The following is a 23,101-nucleotide window of genomic DNA, read 5'->3' on the forward strand; positions in this document are numbered from 1 at the left end:
GGGTGGTCGGGTCCGCCACTAATAGCTTATAAACAGTGAAATATTGTTGCATAACCTACATATAGATTGATATGCTGTCTCCGATTCCATAATTAAGCCCAGAGCATCAGAAATTGCACGGTACGGGGTATGAAATTATAGAGCTAAATCACCTTTTATCTCCATAGCCACGTACAATCATTCCTTATCGTCCATTAGTGACTTGCGCGATGTAACCTACTATCTTAGTCTAGTGATCAGCCTGGTATCTTTCACTCAATCTGTTTCTTTGTGGGACTGACTATGCCTGTGGTGGTGCCAAATTTGGGAAGATCAAAGCAAACTAATTCCTGACTCGTATATATCCCTGCAAGCTCTAGACTTATTGGACTAAGTAGGTGGAAAAAGAAACTAGAGGTTCGCATTTGACTTAAAAGCTGAAATGTATCATAAATAAAATGTTAGAAGAAGTGTCACTGTAAAAAGGCTATTGTGATATGTCGCATTATATCGCCGATTCATCCCTTTCATCTAGCCCTTTACTTTACTTTCATGACGCCAAAAGCGGTCAAAATCTGAAAGGTGTTCTTATTCGAGTTCATTTACAAGTAATTCTCAATGGATTGGGTTACGAGGTATACTTCGCTCTACTCGCCAGGAGCAGGAGCAGGATCGGAGCAATCATTATCATCCTGTGGTCGGTCGATGCTATTAATGCTGCTGCTGCGGCACCCCTCTTGCGCATGTCCATATTGCTGGAGGGAATGCATCGCTCGGGCGCCCAGGGCGCTATCATACAAGGCCTGACGTTTCAGCACGGGCCGCGAGCCACTGTGGCCCTTTGCCTCGACGAAGAAATTAGGCGTGATGGGACGACTGCTATGCCGGGTAGGGATGATCTGGTCACTGAGCTGTTCCCGGACATGAGGATGCAGCTGGTGAGGCTGCGCGCCGTGGTAAACATCAGGCTTGGCATTGGCAAGAGTGCCGTTCGTGAGCGGCGCCAGATTCGTGAATGGGTGGTTGCCGCCATTGTGGAAGGAGAACTGTTGTGGACCGTCGAGAACAGGAAGGATTTTATTGATCACGAGCTGCTCATCGGGGGTCCTGTCATTGAGTCGCTGGAATTCTTCATATTCTTGGCGCAGGGAATCTTCAGACAATGCAAGGGACGGACGACGGGCTCGTAGACGTCTTTGAATCTCGGCGATGTTCTCTGGTTTACAGACGGAGCTTTTGGAGGATCCTTGGCTCATGGGGAGGGAGGGTTGAGTGAGTTTGCAAAGTTCCTGCGCTACCTTATATTTATCACACTGTCCCGGTGGTGTAAGGGGTAGAATAATAATACATCACGCCTAAGTCGCGGGTTCCCCGCCCGGTCTTTTTCTATCACCGTACTAAGAGGTCGTCCCTTGCACTATAACTGCTCTAAACTAATCCCTTCTTTATGAGTAGAGCCGTATTTTACAGTTCCACCTAGCCACGTACAAATAGACGAAAGGACAGATAATCGACCTTGCTATAAGACCTCCTATGCGCATGATAGCGTAGTTTTACGAATATCTTTAAAAATAACGATATCTTCTGTTTGACTTTGCTCGTCAGGGAGACAAGTCGTCACTACTTTTCTTTTCTCTTCCCGTCCTTTGAAAATACCTTTGTCCTGATGGTGTTGGCAAAGGTGGTGGGAGATGAGCAGTATAGTGATGGTGTTCAAAGACTTGCTGAATTCAAAGCCTGGGGATGGCGATTACGCAACCTCGCCAAGGGAGTATTCTTGGACTCACTAGTTGCAGATGCAGCAAACCTCGAGCTTTTTCCAGCCGACACCTCTCGAGAATACGTATCTTTTCAATACAACGTAATACAGCAGGAAGGGTCTAGTAACGCAAGGTCTCCTTGCTTCCAGACTGCGTTCGTGCATATATTTGGGGAAGCGGTTTAAGCGTGATTCTGGGAGGCAGGCCTGAAATGAGGTAACTGTTATTGGATGCCAGATCCAGCAACCATCCCTACTCTCGACCGTCTTTGATTGGCTATTTCACTGCTTAGGCAACACGCAATCAATCGAGCACCATGCTCTGCTGAAACCGCCACCCCTCTCTTGGAACTCGTATGCGAACGGCTTGCGTCCACTTAATCTTATCTAGTTCCTGGCAGGTCTGCTTAACAAATACGAAGCGATAACCAAGCCTCCTTGAGCTAGTATAATGCGCGCTCTGCGTACAATCTGTTTCTAAAACATTTGTAGTTGGATTGTCTTAGTTTACAGAAGTCCCTTAAGGTTGCGGGAAGGTGGGTGCCATAAAATACGAATAGATTAGTTATTCAGATTTTCCGTTCATCTACGGCGCGGGATTAATACTTGGATACTAGTCATAGTATTAACACGTGCATTCTGGCCCCAAATACATCCTGTCCAAACCACAAACACAGATATCATGAGGACGTACATTCAAGAGTCCGACTAGTTGAAACGAAACAGGCGGCTGACCTCCTTAAACTGTCAGGTCGTCAATTGTGTTGGGTGATTTACAGGTCAGGAGTATGAGACCCGTGGATAAAGCTGACTGACGACTGATCCATATTAACTGGACTAGACTAACTTCTCTATTGCTAATTACAGCGCGTTCACCGACATGAGGAACCGTGTAAAGGGCCGAGCAGAAATTGAACGGGGTGAACGTTTCTTTGTACGTGCGCAGAAGGGTGTATATCCAGAATTATCCACTTTGTCAGCAGAGATCTTGAAGAAACAAACTAACACATAGGTGGAGCAGGACAATCTATCTATGGATATTGGAAAATTTATTGACTGACAAACTTCCGTCGACATATCTCGCTAGGACATAGGGTGTAGTTCTCCTGTACTACAATCTCTTGTGGTACGGTAATCGCTTAGGGGCAGAGCAAAACAAAGACTGATTGAAATAACACATAAACGCTCTTGATCTTGTCTTATACCTCTTCTGCTCTGCTCTGAAGAAAAGTTACTATTTTTTCCAAGCTGTCAAAAGACCATCCTTCCTCGCGGACTTCTGGCATCATTGGATCATCTTTAGAATGATCATCAATAGGTTGAACATCTCCGGAGTTTAATCCCCATGTGGAAAGCTCGATCAGTGGATCCAGGGTAACCTTTGCCTGTATGGGTAGTTCCATGTCCCAAGCATCTTCGAGGTCAATGATGAAACTATTTCCCAATTAGTAGATAGTTATATCGATAGGAGAGATACATACCATCGCTGGGAGGCTTTATCCCAGATGAGATTCGATCGCCGAGGGTCATCGTGATAGAACCCTTTTTTGCGGAACTCCCTGTGGCCCAATTATGTGAATGTTAGACCAAAAAAAAAAAAAAAAGTCGCGAACAAAGCGTCAATGATAGTTGAACAGTTCGCCTACCATAATGCCCTAATAAATGCAATTCTCACACTATCCCGCTCATCGAGTGAGAGACTTCCAAAATTTCGTAGATCTTGCCCATGAATTTTTTCCATCACAATAAACACCATGTAGCCGTCGGGGCAATACATCTGGCTAGACTGCCTGTAGGCGAAACATTCGATTAGTTTTGGAGTCGAATTGCACTCTGCTTTCGTCAGATCTTCGAGATTTTCAATCTCGCGATGCGCCTCGCTACTGTAAATGAGCTCTTGGGTGTTGGGGGTGTTCCAAGGGGTTAGCCTATATTTTTGATTAGCTTTCGCGCTGTAATCTCAAATAGAAGAAGTGATATACTGTATCTTAATTTTCATCACCGCTTCAATTGTTTCTCTACCTTGAGCAGACTCTTCGTTTATCTGGGTTGCTATACAAGTCCCTGTAATCTCTTGGATTGTGCCTTCGCGGTCATGGTGGACTCGAGTCTTGTATGTCGATATCTTGCCCAAGGACCACTTTGTGGAGGTTGTGCTGGATGGTATTGTCTTTCCAGCGAGTAGTCCCAGGGATTGATCATATAAAGAAGACATGATTGTAGCTTGATGAAAATAAAAGCAGAAAAAGAAATGCCAGGGGAAGCTAGGCAATATTAACAGTGATCACACTCGGTCGGGGACTCGTGAAGCTCTGCGGGGGCGGTGTGACGCACACTAAACCGAACTCGGGACTCAGAGGGTATTAGGACTGTTACTTGCGCAAGACGATGAGGTGTCTAATGCTTTTCTCCGGGCTTGAGTTCGCGAAAAAAGATCAAGGAGTCAGTAAGAGGCCTTATATGTCTTCCACCTACTGATATGTTTGCTATCGGTTGAGAGGGCTGGCTTATCGAAACACCATAAAGTATGACATGGGTTTTTGCCTGCTTAACGTGCGAAAATGGAGCTTTGGCGGTCAGACACTACATACCCTGGACCGCTCATTGGGCTGATAAATTGACGCTCCACTTGGCGCTTTCGTATTCTGGTACGAAGGGCTGGGGGAAAGTAGCCGAAGGCTTTTAAAAGACTTCATGGTTATCTAGCTTAGGTTATTCATACTTTATCCATCAATCCTTGAAAAATTATGAAGCACTAATAGATTGTTCCTGAACTCAGTGACTCATGGTTTTCTCCAAAAGGCGTCTGGGGCAGAATTGACAGGTATTGTGAATCGAGAAAGTTGTAACTAACGATATCTGCCATGTTCTGTTATCTAGCTAAGCCATATAGGGCAGGTCTACCGCATGACCCCTGCAATGTTGATTGCATGCAATCAACATTGCAGGGGTAAAGAGAAAGGACTAGGCATAGTTTCTCAATAGCCACTCTAGAATTATGTGCTCGCGCAAATTCGAGGCCCTTAAGTCCATGTCTGTCTATCATGTAAGCTCTAGACGGGGGCCCTTGCAGCTTATCTCAATGACTTGTAGTTGACAGAGGAGCTGGGTATCGTGGTAGCTATGGCAATTTTTATTGCGAATGGTATGAAGAGACCCGGAAACCCGATGTATGAGCCAATCTAGACCTCCGAGACTGTCGCTGGTATACAGTAAGAAGCGTGCCTCAGCTTTGATAGTCAGAAATTTAGGCGCGATGTACGGTGTACTTCCACAAGAACCAAACTGGCTTAATAGGACTTACGGCTGTTTGGTAACATATGCACCAGCCAAGAGGAGGTCTTGGGTCTTTACACCTACTATCAGTAAGGAGAAATTATTACAAAAATCATAGAGGATAAAAAAAATAGCAGAGATAAAATATAACACAGTACCTCGCCCGAGAATGCGCCAGGAGATATAAAGTCCACCACAGCCTATTCTCAGATTTATCCTACAAGTTGTCTTCTCCTTCCCTTCTTCCATTTGCCATATCTGTTGTAACTATTGGAGATTTCTTATTTTCTTTCAACCCTGTGCCATGGACCGATCCAAAAACCTCACTGCCTCAAACCCCGAGGAGGAACGTGCCGAACTACTTACGGCCCGTCAAATAACGATGGACCCTTACCCCAAGTTCGCGGAGTTGCCTCAGAATCATTCCTCTGGTACTGGATTACACGAAATAGACTTTGTGGGTGAACTTCGTTACTGGAGCGAATTCTTACCTGAGGTTCGCAAGACCTTTCGAGAGACTAAATGGGATGACGACCGCAAAGTGTCAGCTCGACTATGTCCACAAGATTTGAACCTGGGTGAATACTTCCGCTGTGGTGCTGAGATTTCAACAAGTGGCAGATATGTCACACATGTTTTGAATCCGATGAGTGGTATTGCTAAACACCTAGGTTATAATATCACCTCTGGCGATTGGAGCGTGGCAGGTGTGAAGCTAGAATGGCCAAGGTCTATGCCTGCAATACCAGCAGAGAAGGACAGGTCATCTATACCGGACTATGTCTTAGTCGACACTATGGCCAAAAAGCCTCGTGCTTTAGGAGAGGCAAAACACCCATGGGGCAAGAACACAGACCAAAATGTGAAAGGAGCGCGTAAGGGAGACGCAGCCCAAGAGAAGCTGTTGCGCCGGTTTTTGGGTAGGTGCCATCAAGCGAGCACGGTGTTTTGTTTACAATAATCTTAACTTTGATTATTAGGACAAGTGTCTCGTGATATGTGGGCGGCTAAATTGAAGCTTGGTTTTATGACCACCTACACATGGACAGTGTTCATTCGTCGAGATATAGTCGACAAACAATGGGTTCTCTTCTACTCGGATGCCATACATCACACGACTAAATCCGAAATGGGTACATCGGATATATCCGCCTCGGTTCGAGAGTGCATGCTGTACTTCTTCACACTAGCTTCTGGGGATCGGTCAAATTGGTCTTTAGAAAATGAGCAACAGGAGCCGCTAGAGCAGTGGGTGAAAATCATAGAAAGAAAAGCAAGCAGCCGTTCGAAAGCTACCGACGCAACCGTTTTGCCTCAACAGGTCCATCGAATTCCCTCTGAAGCATCACTGAGACCACCAACTCCGACCACCAGCAAGACAACGCAGCTACCACAGCGCCCCCGAAATCCTGGCCTAGGACAGTCAAAATCGAACTCTACAGCTGTGGAGCGATCTAAATACACGGATGTCGGTGAGATTTCAACATATCAGGAATTCTATAAATTTACGTTGAATGGGCGTCTGCAAATGAAGCACCAGGAAGATGGACTGTGGATCAAAAGAATGAGAATCTACTCTACCACGAAATAAGCAGATTGCGCGGCATTCTTCAGGGTCCTACATCCACACTTGGGGCTTTGCAAGGTGCTGATGGGAAGGGTAAGGCCAGAGCCGATAACGATGAGCCTCTCACTGGTTTGAGAAAGTCAACAATGGCCAGTCAAGGAGTCCGAGGCCAACCAACAGCCCCTTCTAAGACTCTGCCAAAATCTCCGGCTCCAAAATACAAGTACATCGGACAGCTGCCCACTGGATGGAAAAGTTACAAGTATGAAGAGGGCGGTTTGTCTGTCGACCTTCCAAAGTCTCAGTGGAGGGAATCTGGGGGTTACTATTATCATGAAATAAAAGGGCTGCAGGGTAAGGCTCCATAAGAAGATCCTTCTTTGAGACAAAAGGTCGAACACCTCAATTTGGAAGCCCGGAGAAAGGCCAAGCGTCATCTATTCAACATAGAATGACAGTGAACTATCTTGTTTTTATTTTGGGATTATTCTATGTTACGCACGTGAGAAATCACACAGATGCTGCTTGAATTACTAGATTATTTGATAGGTTAGCGTAGGATGGAGTATGGCTCGTCCTGGTCGGTGTACCAGCTTCAGCCCCTCGAACGCATACCGAATCAACTCGAAGAAACTGCTGCACGACATGTGGCCTGTGCGCGATTGGAAAGGATGAGGCAGACGATGCCTTGCCAGTGTGACTGCCAAACGAACTAGGTTCCATTTCTAGTTTAGTTTATACCATGGTCATGTGCATGACGCAGCACCCCTATTCCTGCCGTAGTTATCTGTAACTCGGTTTAGTCAATCATTTCCACAGCAACAGTGAAGTCTTTTTGGAACCACCTTTTCGGACAATGTCGAGCATTCTTGCTGCACTGGATTGCATAAGAACAATTCAGGACGAAGAAATATTGGAATATCGTGAGCAGGTCCTATCCGCATTGGAAAGAATAGAGAGAGTTCTACAACTACCCCAAAGAAGTGGAACTTCGGTTTCTGAGGACAGAAACCATCAAAGCCCATCACCGTCTCCGGGTATTACAGAAGACTCTGGCTTTAAGAGCGACTCAGAGAGCGACTCAGAGAGCTACACAGATGGCTGCGAGAAAGTACTGCATACCTTAAAAGCAAATTTAGGCACTATTCAAAACTATGCGGCTCAGACGGTTGAAGAAGCTGTGGGTGACGCACCGCAAGAGAGGGAAGACCCTCGAGTCCTCGATGCCCATGTCTACCATGGTGCCACAAACAAAACACCGACAATCAAATTCCGCAGGGCCTTAGCAATACGGTCTCTGTGTATGGAGTTTCTTCGGTTTCAGCAAGACTATCTCGGCTATTCCAGAGTCAGTTGGCAAATAAATCACCTCTCTTCCGCGGCAAATCGGAGTAAAGAAGGTACGATCGATCAGTTTTTGAAGTCAGAGCATATCACCGATACAAGCATGGCAAAAAGAATGATTATCCAAGGATCAAAGATATTTGTACTCGAGGGGCTCTATGGACACTGCGGAGCTACAGCAATATTGTGGTTTCTGCCAAGTTGGAGCAGGCTGTGTTATCCAGAGTTACCCATTTTTTTGGAGCTTCTACTGTCCAAGCCAGAATTTCATGACATGAAAATGATGACAGAGGACTTAAGTGGCTGGTACGAAGCATGCCAAAATCTATACAATAAAAGGGTTACGGCCCAACTGGGTTTTCTTGCCTCCCAACGGAATGACTCATGCCAGTCGACACGAAAAAGGAAGCACAGGGATACTCAGGCTCTTGATACGGAGTTGGCACAATGGCCCATCTTTACCACAGAAAGATTTCATGAGCACCCTCTGCTATGTATTGGTGAGCCAAACCATTTAAATTTTGGTATCTTGGTTGACCATCAGTTTAGGCAACCCACAGGGAGGATTATCGCTATATACCAACAACAATCCACTCATTCCACACGACCGGCTAACTGCTCCAGGATTGAATCAAACAATCAACTGTATGTTCTCGTCTGTTCGGTTACTTTATTTACCAATCATGAAGCGTGTATATAGTCTCCCCGTTAAATCGACATGACCGTTTTTGCAATGAAAGTACTCAACATATTGAAGACTATGGATTGAGGCATGGTGCTACAGCTAATACTGGTTCACATGATGACACCTTTCTATCATTGTATGCCTTTTCTAACCAACTGGCATCAATGGAAACATATACGATGCCCCTCGGCGAACCCTTAGGTGCTAATTCCAATATGACCAGGAATCCATATGCTATCCAACCTCAATACAATATCACCTCCGAATTCCTTCGCCCTACCGAATTGATTGATTACACCACAGATTTCACCGATTTTTCCGGCCCCTTGACTCACCCGACAGGCCTCCAGAATATCATTAGCACCACAAGCAACCCCACGGATTTGGCTCACCACATCGAACCCGGTCTCATAAATTATATCGACATTAGCTCGGAGTCAGCACATCCAGTTCACCACACAGCATTAGAATGCGCCAGACTTTCGAATATAGACTGGTCTCATTATGCAGCCAACGAGCATGGTCAAGCGTTAGCAGGGTCATCTTAGTACATGATATCTGTGGAAAAATCCGGTAACTACATGAGAAATGGAGATTTCCGTCTTCCTGACCGCGAGATCCTGCATTCGAGCCGTAAAGCTCCGGTATGGTAAAAGCGGAGGATTTCATCGATTTCGCCACTGTATTTATATAAAGAGGCTCTCCTTTCCATGTAGATAGATCATCATCAGAATAGTCAATCTTCAATTCATGAAGACTTTGATCACCTTTACTACTTCTAGTACCCCGTATTCCAACAAAATCGATCAATCGCGCCTACTGTGAATATAAACCTACCTTACGCAGCTTTATAACTAAATATTAGTTCACCAGAAGTCATAAGTCAACACTAATTAAATGGTCATTAGGGCACTGACCCTGTGTTCTTTTGTAGAATTGCAAACATGATATCCCCGTTTCGAATGCAATCAATCATCAGGATTTGGAATGAGTTTCAAAGCTATAATAACGCTAAGCAGAAACTTATGTAAAGACTAGACTTTTCCATTACAGGGTGCAACATACTAGTAGGCTTTATTCACTATCACTACTGGCTGTTGCTGTTTCGAACCATTCCACAAGTGACCGGAGCTCTTCAAGAGCTTTCACACTGATCAACTTCCGCATCCTGAATGAACACGGTATGATGGATTTAGTAGGAAAATGAGATGTCACGGCTCTGGCACACTCTGACATAAATATGATGGGCCGAATCTGTTGGCTGATCAAGCTTAATTAACGCAGGAATGAGAGTCGCGTGAGGCAAATAAGGTATTGGATTATACAAATATGATCTATAAAGATTTGCTAGAATCTTCAAACTATTCTTTTCAATATTGTACTGACTTGGCAAAACCCCCACCGTCAGGCATATACAACGAAGACCCAACAAACAATGACTAGAAGATAATGTGTTTTACTTGATAACCAAACACTTCGCGGGGCTCTAGACCGGTTGAGCGCCGAGTTTTCTTACAGCCGGGCCTATTCACGATTTGAAATGAACCAGAATAGATAGATCTTTTTAGGTATAGTAGCGTATCCACAAACTACTGTGCCTACCTAGCCAGTTGGATTGTCCATCACACGACTGGCCAGGACCAGGCGAGGTAGCGGATGATAACCTATTTGCGAGGCCGCCGGGACCGGGAAACACCAAAATCTGATATTCGTTATTACATTGCTTTCAGTACACCGAAATACGTTGAAGGTAGAGCTTCAAAGTCACGGACAATAATATCCCTGCGCCCAAGGAGCCAATAACACAATTTATAGGATGATAATCGCTTGAGAGCACTTAACTAAAGCAGTTCATAGCAGCGCTCTTCTTGGATATGGCGAGCGTTTAGCCATGTTACTGTCACTTCGAGATCTTGCGGCAGCCAGAAATCTATAGAGTGAAGACTAGAACTGATTCTCCAATGAATGTCCGGTCACGTCGGCACTGATAGAAACGAGAAGGCTGACGAAGCGGGCAGGCTCGCATTCAGTTAACTGATTGCTATTTAAAAGGAATTGCAGGATTGTTACTGGCGTTTGTTAAACAACGGAGATATACGGAGAATATTTGAGATCGTAAACAAGTCAGGCTTATAAAGATACATAGATAGTGAGAAAACGGGCGTTGTATAGCCAAGATTGCTCTTTGCTTTCCAGCATCCTGGACTTATCGTAGGGTGGCGCAGGCCCAGTAATTTCCCGGGTTACTATGCAGAAATCGCCAAGCCATTCAATAAGTGGCTAGCGCGTGGCGCTCGCGCGCGAGGGGGTTCTGTAACTCCTTCGCCGTCAGATCAATCTCTCGCGTGAGCGAGGGACCAAAATAATTTTCTTATAGGCAAATTCCACCGTGGATGTGTCATATATAGCATAATAGCCTTAGTTCCTGTTGTTTATCCGATGGATCGTGCCCAGCATGAACGGTTTGCCAACCACGCCGCGCAGTATGCTGCTGTAAGCGAGAGGGTGCTTCGAGAAGGACATGCCATTCGGCCTGATAACACCACCAGAGTGTATGTTCGTGGGCAGAAGCGATGGAAGGTTCTTCCTGCCCATTCCCTCTTTCTCTGCTACGGAGACGCTAATTCTCTGAGGCCAAGTAGGAATGGTGTTCCGAGATGCAATTTGTGGATGGGGAGCTTGTCAGCAACGACAAGCTCCTGCTGTACATTGACACGAAAATCATCGGCCGGCCAGCCGAAGGAACGAGGAGGAAGAAGCGAGCTCGTACCGACGATAGTGGAGATTTTGTTATTCCCACCATTTCGGAAAGGACGGTGGAGGGGGAGGTATCCGCTATCATGAGTCTCTGGAACTTTCAGTACAGCAGTCCGTCATGCCCGGTCAAGGAGCCCCCTATGCGAAGTGAGGCTCCAAAGGTATTGCTCAAGTCCAACCTAGCTAGGGAGGCCTCTAGGAAGAAGGAAGAGTTCGAGGACCGCGCGCTTGGGACGCTCCAGGATGGCTATAACACAGATCAGATGGCCGATATCGTACGCTTCTGCTGGGAGGGATGGGAGGCTGACGATCCTAAGCGATTGTTGCCGGTGACCATAGAGTCGCATCTCCGTACGGCGGTGGATTTCTTGTTCTGCCACACCATGCTGCTCAGAGGAGAGAACATTCGCGCAGCTCAATTACCCGATCTATTCGGCATGGAGCTGGAGAATGAAGGGCCCATGCTCTGCCCCATGGTGTTCATGATAATGAATAATGGAAAGACGAATCAACTAAACCGACTGGAGTACGGCATCGCGGCCCGCCATCGCCATGTGCAACGCTGCCCGATGGGGCACTTGGCTTTCTACCTCTTCTTCCGATGGAACATCCTCCGAGAGGAGCCTCCAATATTCAGCAGGCGCGAGCAGTGGTATGGAATCCACATGCTAAGGGGCGTTGATCGTCTGAAGCCGTTAGCGTACCACACACAGAAAGAGTGGATCAAGAGGTCCTTTCGTGCCGCAGGCTTGACGTCAACGTCCAAATGCACGCATATGGAAAGGAGTCAGGGCGCTCGTGAGGCGGAGCGCGCGGGCGTGAACGAGGCTCAGATACGCAGGGCAGGCCGCTGGAATAACGATGTCCTAAGCCAGTGCTACCTGTCTAACCTCCCGCGCAAATTTGTCCGTGCCACGGCTGGCTTTGATCCAAGCCTCCAGGGTTGCTACTACCTACCAAGGGCGGCAATCCAACCCCCTGAGACACTCGTACACGAGCTCTGGCCATGGGTTGACGAATGGGCGGAGTGGTATGAACGGGGGCTGGGCGACCAAGCAGATGATCGCCGTGATATCGCTGGTCAGGGCTTCCTCAGGCTGCTGAAGCTACTTCGCCCGATCTTACTACAGGACTCCGTCCTTCAAATGGCTAAGTTCCCATCGCATCCGATCTGGACTGACCCTATTTTCCATCGCGACGACTTTAAGGCCTTTCGCCGGCAGCTGGAGCAGTCTCTTAGCCAGGATACGGGGGAGCCTGAGGAGGTTCAAATCCGCCGTGCAGTGCCGGCTATCGCCGACCAGCTGAGCCAGTTACGGGGGACCGTCCTGTCGCAAATCGAACAGAGCAAGCAGGAAATCTTGGAGAAACTGGCGGGCTTTGATGACTTCATACAAGGCCGCGTCCCCTTTGTTCTCAGTCCCGTACATGATGGGCCCCTTGCCGCCACTACTCGAGCGGCCTTGACTAGGCCAGGAGCCAGTCCAGATGTGATCGCTGGTGTAGAAGCCGGTACTGGTGGCGCCGGTACTGAGACTGGAGCTAGCCTTGATGCTGTCGCAGGACTTCCGAAGTACAGACTCTCTCGCACAATCTCAACAGTTCCAGACCTTTGGAGGGAATGGACGGTCGGGTTTGGTAATGGTCCGTCGGTTCAATCCCTGGAGGACTCGTACGGACCTCGGTGGCGTCCCTCCCAAGAGGAACGTGTGTTCTTTTGCAGAAGGAAGGTTATAATTAATTGGATCCGCGCGAAGCAGCGGGAGAGGCCTAATACAGAGGCTACGGTGATTGTTATGGAGCTCGAGCGCTACCGGCGGCAGCAGCGTGCCTCTTTGGCTAAGCTTGTTGTTCTACTCAAGCAGGGTCCTGGGCCTTAGCCAATCAAGGAGGAAGGGGCTCGAACAGGGAAAATGGTACGGGGAGTACTACTGTTCAAACATGAGCCGGTAGAAGAGTTCAGCAGGTAGATAAGATGAGATGAGCAACGACCTCTCTTTTTTTATATATATCACCAGATGGATGTAATTCATGATTCAGCTAGTCCAAATCCGGTTAGAGTATTTCCTACATTTCTCAGGAGGCTTGACCTATGACAATATGATGGATATTGAGCGGGCACGTGATGCCAAGACGTTCAATATGGGAGTGTGGCAGAAATGGTCTTGGCAAAGAGCTGATTAATACGCCGAGCTTATATGATCATATGAAACGATTGAAGGTCTTGATTCATTCTAATCTACTGCAAGAAGAAGCCATATTTATGCAATTTCAGGGGCTTCAGATATGCAATAAAAGAGCTTGATCATACGATTCAAGCTCTATAATCGTACGATCAATATTGATCGATTGCTCAATCGGTTGAGCAAGGTGATGAAGTAATTGCTTAGTCAGTTCCGCGGCCACAGGGAGGTTCCTCAGCGGTCGGGAATTTCTCAGAAATGGCCGAGACCCCTCAACACCCTAGGATGTTAGAACGCGGGTGGCTTGGCAGACAACACGCAGAGGTCACAAGGAGTCTGTGCGGGAAACAAAAAGAAAACAACCAGCACCTTTTATTGCAGGTCCACGGTGAAATTCATCTACTAATTACTTTCTGCTCAAATTGTGGGTATACAGCCACTTAATTAGGTGCAGGGGTCGGCTATGGTGCCACACAAAGTTGGATTGAGCTCACCCATTACTGCAGCGCCGCCAGCGATAGTAACGTACAACACAAAAAAACATCATGAGAAGCCAGCCCGAGCTTTGAAGCACGCTCTGGTAAACGTCATTCAAAGGGACAATCACAGACACGACAGGTTGAAAACAAGAAGAAACGCGAGCGAGTTTCTTATTCACCTGCAGAAACCGGCTCTTGGTCGAGTTGAAAAGCTAGCCCAATCTATCCTGGCGGGACATTGCGAAAAGCTTCAGAAATCGGAGTATGTCGTCTCTTCAAGTTCAGTATTCCAAAATTCAACACAAGAATGGGTGATTGAATCTAATTTTTTCATTTTTTTTTACAACTCTGCAATGCTTGGACTCCAGACGCTGGTGGGATCGTGGTCAGGGAGAACCGATACGGTAGTTTCTAGCAGGATCAAAACGAGAAGGGGAAGAGACGTTGATGACTGTGAAATTACCTGTAGTGAGGAAGACATAACAGCAATTCAAAGTGCGATAACGGATTAGTTAAGCGTTTGCTTGACTGTGTGTGTTCAAGCGTGCATTTGTATTATACCAGACCACTTGTTCCTGGGCATGATCATAGGCCTTGGTAAGTTATGGAGGCCGTGAGCATGATGATGAATGATGAATAAGGCCGAGGACACGTTCGTGGAGACGCGGCTGACTAAGACGAAACGCGTTTGGGCAGGCTTGGGCGGGCTTGGGCGGGCTTGGGCGGGCTATGGCAACTACTAAGGAGGTAGCTACATTTAATCTGTTTTCACTTGAGAGCGTATTCCAGTAACTCAAGGGGAATAAGGTGGTGTATTCCTGATCCTGTAGTGCGCTACTTGCCTTCAAACGAGCACTGTCGTCGTTGGGGTTTCGGGCCTTTATCAAAAGGAAACTGCTGCTCACGTGGTCAGAAATTATCGTAAGTTAGGCTCCACTGCCCCTCTTCCGCCCTTCCCCTTCAGCGTTTCTGCTTACAACGACTAACGACATGATAGGGAAATATATTAACCACCATGTCTTCCGAACCGCTCTCGCCTGCATTTACCAATATTGTTGACGATCTAGCCAGCCTGATCAATGAAGGGAATGTACAGAAGGCGGTAGTTGAGGGTGGCTGGCGATACCATGGCGAAGCTTTTCAAAAAGAGATTGACAAACTTGAAGAGATGATGGTCAGGTGCGGTAATAAAGTGAGTCGTGCATTTTGGTATGATATTATACTTACAACTAACCTTTGTCTGTGTTAGGTTATTCGGTGCCATGCCACTCATTTTACTCGAGGCGCAAATATCCAAAACCCCACGAAACGTTTGGTCATATTTCAGATACGTGGAACGTCAAAGCTTGTCGATCCCGGTTCATATCAATACCTGGAAAGTTCACAAACGCCAAAGCCCGCCCCTGGTGAATTGCTACAGTCCAGTTCATATCAATACCTGGAGGAATCACGCACACTTATTGCTGAGGGTGAGGGAGGGGTTGATGTTGGCATAGTTGTACTGGCGCGAGACACAAGTTTCAAGAAGATGTGATGCTAGGTGGGAGCTTAACAGAGTGAACATAACAAAACAGAGCTAGTTGTATCATTTCAAATCTGGAAAGTCACAGGAAACATGTGGTTTATCATATAATCATAATGCACACCATCGGGATCGTGATTTTGAGGCTTTGGAGGCATGGAGCCTTGCACAGGGTTCTTGGGGTGGATTAAACTTGAGGGCTGGGAGGATTTTGCAAAAAGGGCATCATGGACAGGATACTGCGGCGCCAAAGCTGTTGCTGAATCATCGAGAGGGTTATAAACGGGAAACTGCGAATGTACGGAAGCCAGTACTGAATCATCGAGAGGGTTATAAACGGGAAACTGCGAAGGTGCCGAAGCCAGCACTGAATCATCGAGAGGGTTATAAACGGGAAACTGCGAATGTACGGAAGCCAGTACTGAATCATCGAGAGGGTTATAAACGGGAAACTGCGAAGGTGCCGAAGCCAGCGCTGAATCATCGAGAGGGTTATAGACAGGGAATTGATAACGTTCTGCTTGTTCTTGGTGGCTGTCTAGCAAAATGGGAACTGAAACCTGGCCCTCAGTAGGATAAAGCGCCATGGGGATAGAAGACACAGCGGTATTGTTCCAGGGTGCTTGGGTGCGATTTTCCATTTCTTGCCGTAATGCTGATTGGGATATAATGCGAGCCGCATTTCGCGCTTCTGTCTGCAAACCAAGGATTCCTTCAGAAGCTTCTTCCATGGATTTACTACCGGGAGCGTGCTGGGTAAAAACATTTCCTGAATCCACCAGGTTCTCCCGAGAGCTGAAAGGGTTGGATGAGGTTCCGGACAAACCAAAGCCCAGAGAGTGCCTCAGTTGCATTAGATCTGGCGTTATTCGGGCTTGATTTTGGGAAGATACCAGAGGGCTTGAGGGCTTCTGTGTATCCATTATTCTTGCAGCTATTTTGCGCAGGCGCCTTCGTGCCGATTTTGAGGGAAGCCGCAGGTTTAGTCTGCTAGTTGGTTTGAATGGACAGGTGTTAACAATGCATTCAAAGGCCTTCTGCAGTTCTTTTTGATGCTCTTCGTTAAAGGTCGTTTCGGCGAAAGAAACGAGCGCTTCCATCTCAATTGATTCTATCTTGGCCCTTTCAAAACTAAAGCAAGTTAGCTTATAAGCAAATCTCGAAAATGGGTAGACTCACTTAGACGAAGTACCCCGCAACGGGCTTAATACCAACTCTTTCCTCTCTAACGACGAATACTTTTGTCCATACCGTTGAAGATGAGTACATTTATCACGTAACTGCTTACTGCTCTTTCCTGGATAAGCTTGTTCCACAACGTTCCTGACAGCTGCGGTCAGGAATTTGGACTGTGTCTGAAAAGACTTTCTCAATCGCACTATTTCCTTTTGAGTGATCTCATGAAGGATGATAAGAAGGACCCGACGGCGTGCGAAGGCTTTTTCATGGTCCTCGATATATTCGTCACAGTCTCTGAAAGGGGGGAGATTGATCCGTAAACATTCCCGTATCCAGGGGCCCTCAGTACAGAAAGGTTCGAACCCCCAGAACTCAGTAGCAGGGTCTGAGGCCCAAACACTCAAGTTATCAGTTATATTGTTGTTTTTCCATTGCCTTGTAAGAGCGACAAGCCGTGGTATTTGTGTATTCGATAGCTTCTCGCCGGTTTTAGACTCCCAGCGCGTAAACCAACTGTCTGTGTCCATCTCCAGAACAGCACTACGCAGGACCGAGTTCTTCACCTAATTATTCTTGCGAGTCCGATGGTAACCAGCTATTATAGCAGTTGCAAATACAGAGAGCTGGATAACGATAGAGACGAGGTGCGTTGAGGTAAGATTGGTTCCAAATCCCCGCAGTTGTCCTGAAGTGGCCGAAAGGCTGTCGCAGCGGCCAAGTCACGTGACAAAACGAACAGGTAACTTCTTATTAAGCAAGGCAGAAACAGTTAACTAACTAACTAATAGTTAACTAACTAACTAACTAACATACATTATGTCAAGAGATCAAGGAAACCCCCATTTCATCAATCACCGCCGTTTCCATGCCCCATATCCTAGCCAAGCAGCCACCATAACTGCCCCAATCACGACGACAAAATGGTACTTGCTGCAAGACTCCTCCAAAGAAACGGCGTTCAACTCTTCCAGGAGTTCATTGGCATTTCGATAGGCACCTGGCACCCAGCACTTTTGGATAATAGATCCAAGCCAAATGCCTTGCGTAGTCGGAAGGGCTTCTCTCTGCGGCAGCGTTGCTCGAGACGCGTCGTTCTCGTGAAGGTTAAACATGCAGTCCTCTCCAGTTATGACTTCATAGATAACTTTGCCCAACTGACCAATGTCGGTCTGTATTGAGTATCCATTATCATCGTCCGTTTCCATATTGGTATCTGGAGGCATTATGGTAGATTCGGTGAAATCGCAAAACTTGATGGAGAGATCAGAATCCAGCAGAATGTTTCGGCAGGCAATATCTGCAATGATGACTGAACGATTGTGTATGTGCGATAAAGCAAGGGCCATCTGCCGAAACCATGATAACTGAAGAGACTTTGAAGGCTTGTTTCTTGATAAATATGATCGCAGATCTCCGTTTTCCATGAACGCAAGTTGAGTAGTTTTCTCAGAGAAAAAGATAGATGATACAACCCCATCACATTGTCCGAGCTGATCGTAAACCTTTTGCTCCCTTTGGATAACCATGATATTATCAATTATTTCATCATGCGTGGTATAGGAGTACCTCAGGGGCAATTTAACAGCCACATCGCCTTTTCGAATAACAACACCGGACCGGCCATATCCAAGTAACTGTTTCTCTGGGATAAAGTTGCCGGAAGGGTCCAAGAATGGTGTTGTCATGATGGAACAAAGACAATTATCTCGGCGATAAACACAATTTGCTTGAATTCACTGACAGTAAAGCTATATCTGCTTAGACTTAAAGCGGAATTTAAAGCCACGCCCCTTGATTCCAACATTGGTAACACCTTCAAACAAACTAACCGACTGTGGTTTAGCCTCAATCGCGGGTAAGGTGGTGTGGAGGTATTATTGACCGCCTAAGAATAAGAGAAACTCCGGTCAGATTATGTTTGCCGCCTGAGATAAAGAGTTGTACCTGTCAATCTATGCCCCCACTGTCACCCCTGCTGCTAAAGAGCTCCCACTACTACCACTAGGACCTTCATCATCCTTTTTTGGGGTCGGGTTCGGTTGGTGTCTGTGCTTGGGACAGTTCAATTTACGTTTGGTGGAACTCGCTTGAGAAGTCGGAGTAAGAACTGGACACATTGTACCACGACTTTGAGCGGGTGGGCACCAATCAACTCGGTCCGCTTCTGGGTCAAATTTTGTGCAATTGCGGCTGTCTTTTCCGATACAGTCAGGGTAGCTGACCGGGGTTTTGTGTCTCTGAAAACACATGCTTGCTGGATTGATCACGCAACAAAACTTAGAATTTCAGTGTTGGTAAAGTTGACTTGTTCTATGGAAAGTTGGGTCAAAACTTTGGCCACCATGACTTTTAAGGTGGTCGGCAATCTTACAGGTAAACTATCAGAAATCACGAGGAAAACACCAATACTTACATCTAACCAAAGCTTACACGCACCAAAGCTTACACGCACCAATATTTACATGCATCAATACTTACATGCATCAATACTTACATGCATCAATACTTACATGCACCAATACTTACTTGCACCAATACTTACATGCACCAATACTTACATGCACCTACTTACATGCATCAATACTTACATGGTGGCCACCAAAACTAACACAATGAATATCAATACTAACAAAGTGGGCAGGTGACACGTAATATTGGGTATTCGAACTTGAGTCTTGACACAGAATGCTACAGTCACTCAAATGAGGGTCTGGGCCTATCTATGCATAATCAAAAGTGGCTCCGGAAAAGAGACGATATCGTCCAATCGGCAGCATAATAATATTCCCTTTTTAAACCCTGACAGCTTTAAATCTACTAGGGGAAATAGAGCCCACGTTCTATATCATCGTCTTTTTTTATATATTATAAGTATATATATCGGAGTCAGATATTGGGCGCAAATATACATACAGGCCACTCTAGAAGTGTTTCTGCCCAGTATCCTACATTTATCAACCTTCTGTGCTTCAGATATCGTTTTGTTCAAGCTTTTTGAAACATGGATTGTCTCGCCAGCTTTGTTCCCCATTGGATTAAACAATGGATGGCGTCGGTTTCAGGTAATACTCAAAAGCAAGAGGTCAGCAACGTGCCTGCTCTTTATCGAATACGTTGCACTGAAACTTCCCAGTTTATAATATTCGCGTACGCGGAAAGAGGCATAGATGATTTGGTGGTGACGTTTTGCCGTGACGGCTTCCAGGACCACTGCCCTTGGTGCGAGTTCAAATCCATTGGGCCAGACGCGACGGCTGCAGTAGTCAAGGCTGGCTGGAACTGCAGAGACCTGGATTGGATAGCGACATCTATACGTGAGGGAGGCTTCGAGGAACGAGATTTAGATCGACTTCGAAATGAGGCAAGAAACAAGCGGCGTCAAATTTCCTATTGTAATTCCTCTGATCCTTTGAGTGTTTTTGAATGAGCCTAAACACAACTTGGAAGGGTCTATTTGCTTTGTTACATTTGTGTCATGCATTAACTTTGTACTTAATATACTCGTGGCTCTTGACTGCATGAACGAGGGGTAGGCTGTTCAAGGGTATCATTCCTGCTGGAGTAGTGTCATTGAGATATGTAAAAATTAGCTTGCTTACACGAGTGACCGTACCTTGTAACACCTTGTAGGGATGAGAGCTACCTCCTTGGCCTCCATAGCACAAGCTCGTAAGACCTACGAGGTATATAATGGCTCTGATCTCTCATACAATAGCCCATACAGCTGAGCCACTGTCTGACCTCCTCAAACATACCATGGCTAGCCCGCAAAAGAAAGAAGAGACACTCAAGAAGATTATCCAGAACTCGTCCATCCGTTTCATCTGCCCTCTTTGCCTCAAAGGCTTTCCTCGGGGGGACGTCTTGTACCGTCATTTCCGTGAGCAGCAGGACGATAAGCATGCAGGCCTGGGGAAGAGAACGTCGAAAAAAAAAGCCGATATTGATAGTTTCTTTGCCTGCTACCAAGAACTTGTTAGGACGCCCATGGCTGCTGAAAGCATACCTCCAGGCCCTAACTGCTTTGAGGTTGATTTTGTGGTCAAAAATTTCGGATCTTCCGAGCACACGTTGAATACTTCGGAAACGATTGAAGGCACTCTCAAGAAGATTATTCAAAACTCGCGCATTCGCTTTATTTGTCCCCCTTGTCTTAAAGGTTTTCCTCGAATCGATGTCTTGTCCCATCACTTCCGCGAACAGCAGGAGCAGGGTGACGATACACATGCAGGGCTAGCCATGAAAGACCGTGACCATTTTACATTTTTTCTCAGCTATCGGGTAGTCCTCGGAACCTCTATGACTGCTAGGGATATACCCCGAGGCCCAGAGTGCTTCTCGACTGCTTTTGTGGTCGAACACTATGAAGAGGTCACTTGAAAGGTCAGAAGATGTTATACCTGAGCACGGTTGTTTGCCGATAGGTAAGACCCTTCCCGGTAGCCTAGGTCATAGAAAGTCCTAGACATAACCATGAGATGTTTTTGCTGAGGATTGTCTTGTAGGGTATAGTGATGCTGTTCAAAGTTTTGCTGGGTTTTATGCTTCTGCCATTTTGAACGCTGGAGACAATGATGATAATTGCCTACTGGAAAGAATGTGGTTATTCAGATACCGTGAGGGGTTTGATTGATTTATGAGCTATTGTTGGCATACGATAAATCTTGTTTTTTTCTTTCCCTTTGCTTTTTCCCTAACATTCCTTAGATGATCTTGAAAGCGGTGTTTGAAAATTCTCCTGCAGCCCAGGGATTTTGTAGCCCTATTCATTGCAAACTAGTATTGTACAGGCTGGTAACGGCAAATGTACCACGGGCGTAGTCTGATTCCATCAAATGTCTGTGTATGATTCTCGAACTCAGCTTTGCTGGAGGGTAAAAATCAATGTCCCGTATACCAAACATGCCGGAACGACGATTGCCACAAACGCAGCTAATCGGCAGGAAGTCTTCAGCCCGGACAGATGTGTGGCCTCAAACAACCTAGAGTGGTGGATATAGTGGAGTGCCCAAGAACACTCACGATGCGTGGAAACCAAAGCAGTTCATGGCAGCGCGCTTCTTGAATGCGGCAGGAGTTTGGCCACATCACTGTCACTTCGAGATCTTGCGGCAGCCAGGGCTCTACAGAGCGAGGACTAGAACTGATTCCCTGATGAATACTCGGTCACGCCGGCACCGATAGAAACGAGAAGGCTGACAGAGCGGCCAGGCTCGCACTCAGTCGACCGGTTGCCAACCAGAAGGAATCGCAGGACCATCACCGGCGTTTGTCAACCGGAGGTACACGGAGAATATTCGAGATCGCAAGTCAGGCTTGCCTAGACTCTAAGCAAGCGCTCTCACAACAGCCAGCGAGCCTATCGAAGCTGGGTCGCATAGAGAGCAGACAAGCCGCTGACCACCCGTTTCTTCCAGTTGAGAGGTTGACATGATAGAGGCGTAGTCACCCAGTCTAGAGGACACTCAATCCGCTTGAGACACAAAGTATGTCAGCTGCAGCTCAAATGCGCTGCGCAAATAGGCGGCTTAGGGCGAGGAAAGGGACCAGACAATAGTCAAACGTAGCTCACACCCAGGAACTCAGTGCGGAGAGGTGAAAGCAGCTTCACTGGGTGATAAATTCTCTGCCTCGGATTTGTCATCTGTCATAACTCTAGGGCTCGATATAGACAATAAACGTGATTCAGAATAATGATTATACCTGGAGGCACCTACTCTCCTGAATTGTAGGGCTGAGGAAGTGAAGAACATGGAGAAACAGGGCCAATGCCAGAGAACCAGTCCTTAGGATGCTCCCAAGTTAGATGATGGTTGAATCAACTTCTAGATGGGAGTCAAGTTTTGACCAAATTCAAATTTGTGAAAAAGATAGATAAAGATACATAGATAATGAGGAAAACGGACGTTTTATAGCCAAGATTCCCCTTTGCTTTCCAGCATCCTAGGATGCTAGAACGCGAGTGGCTTGGCAAGCAACACATGAAGTTCAGGTCAAAGAGTCTCTGCGGGAAACAAAGAAAAGGTGCAGGCTGTTGCAGCATCTCCAGTGACGGTAACTTATGGAGAGTAAAACATATCCAAAATGCTCTCCTTCATGTGACTGGAAATATCGACCGATACATCATCGCCGTCCTTCAGACTTGCAAGAGTTTCATAATCTGTTATATAGACAGATTCGCCCAATGCCAACTCGAACCATGTATTGAGGACTTCAAGTTCCTGAAGCTTTCCATTATACGCCTCACACCATGAAAAATGGATAAGGTGTACTCTGAGCAGCTCAACAATTGTTTCTTCGGTCAGTTTAAAATGGACCCGCGTATCGATTTTAGTCACATATGCGTTGACATGGACAATTTCGTAACCTAG

General features: G+C 46.5%; 6 protein-coding genes across 6 annotated transcripts; 4 read left to right on the forward strand and 2 right to left on the reverse strand.

Annotated features, from left to right (window-relative positions):
- Positions 1–626: 626 nt before the first annotated feature.
- LDX57_007865 (uncharacterized protein) lies at positions 627–1,235 on the reverse strand (the record flags this gene model as incomplete). The annotated part of the gene is made up of 1 exon (XM_046089582.1): positions 627–1,235. The coding sequence occupies one exon, from the start codon at positions 1,233–1,235 to the stop codon at positions 627–629; it is 609 nt and encodes a 202-aa protein (XP_045945553.1).
- Positions 1,236–5,318: 4,083 nt separating this feature from the next.
- On the forward strand, positions 5,319–6,605 carry LDX57_007866 (uncharacterized protein; the record flags this gene model as incomplete). The annotated part of the gene is made up of 2 exons (XM_046089583.1): positions 5,319–5,934; positions 5,995–6,605. 2 exons carry the CDS (start codon positions 5,319–5,321, stop codon positions 6,603–6,605), a joined length of 1,227 nt encoding a protein of 408 aa, XP_045945554.1.
- Positions 6,606–10,970: 4,365 nt separating this feature from the next.
- LDX57_013066 (uncharacterized protein) lies at positions 10,971–13,388 on the forward strand. The gene has a single exon (XM_046094819.1). It carries the CDS (start codon positions 11,268–11,270, stop codon positions 13,245–13,247), a length of 1,980 nt encoding a protein of 659 aa, XP_045945555.1. The 5' UTR covers positions 10,971–11,267; the 3' UTR covers positions 13,248–13,388.
- A 1,656-nt stretch (positions 13,389–15,044) lies between these two features.
- Positions 15,045–15,563, forward strand: LDX57_007867 (uncharacterized protein; the record flags this gene model as incomplete). The annotated part of the gene is made up of 2 exons (XM_046089584.1): positions 15,045–15,221; positions 15,279–15,563. 2 exons carry the CDS (start codon positions 15,045–15,047, stop codon positions 15,561–15,563), a joined length of 462 nt encoding a protein of 153 aa, XP_045945556.1.
- A 56-nt stretch (positions 15,564–15,619) lies between these two features.
- Positions 15,620–16,474, reverse strand: LDX57_007868 (uncharacterized protein; the record flags this gene model as incomplete). Its single annotated transcript, XM_046089585.1, has 1 exon — positions 15,620–16,474. The coding sequence occupies one exon, from the start codon at positions 16,472–16,474 to the stop codon at positions 15,620–15,622; it is 855 nt and encodes a 284-aa protein (XP_045945557.1).
- Positions 16,475–20,486: 4,012 nt separating this feature from the next.
- Positions 20,487–21,110, forward strand: LDX57_007869 (uncharacterized protein; the record flags this gene model as incomplete). Its single annotated transcript, XM_046089586.1, has 1 exon — positions 20,487–21,110. One exon carries the CDS (start codon positions 20,487–20,489, stop codon positions 21,108–21,110), a length of 624 nt encoding a protein of 207 aa, XP_045945558.1.
- Positions 21,111–23,101: the final 1,991 nt, after the last annotated feature.

Source organism: Aspergillus melleus (assembly GCF_016097325.1).
Source record: "Aspergillus melleus strain CBS 546.65 chromosome Unknown contig4, whole genome shotgun sequence".
NCBI lineage: Eukaryota > Fungi > Ascomycota > Eurotiomycetes > Eurotiales > Aspergillaceae > Aspergillus > Aspergillus melleus.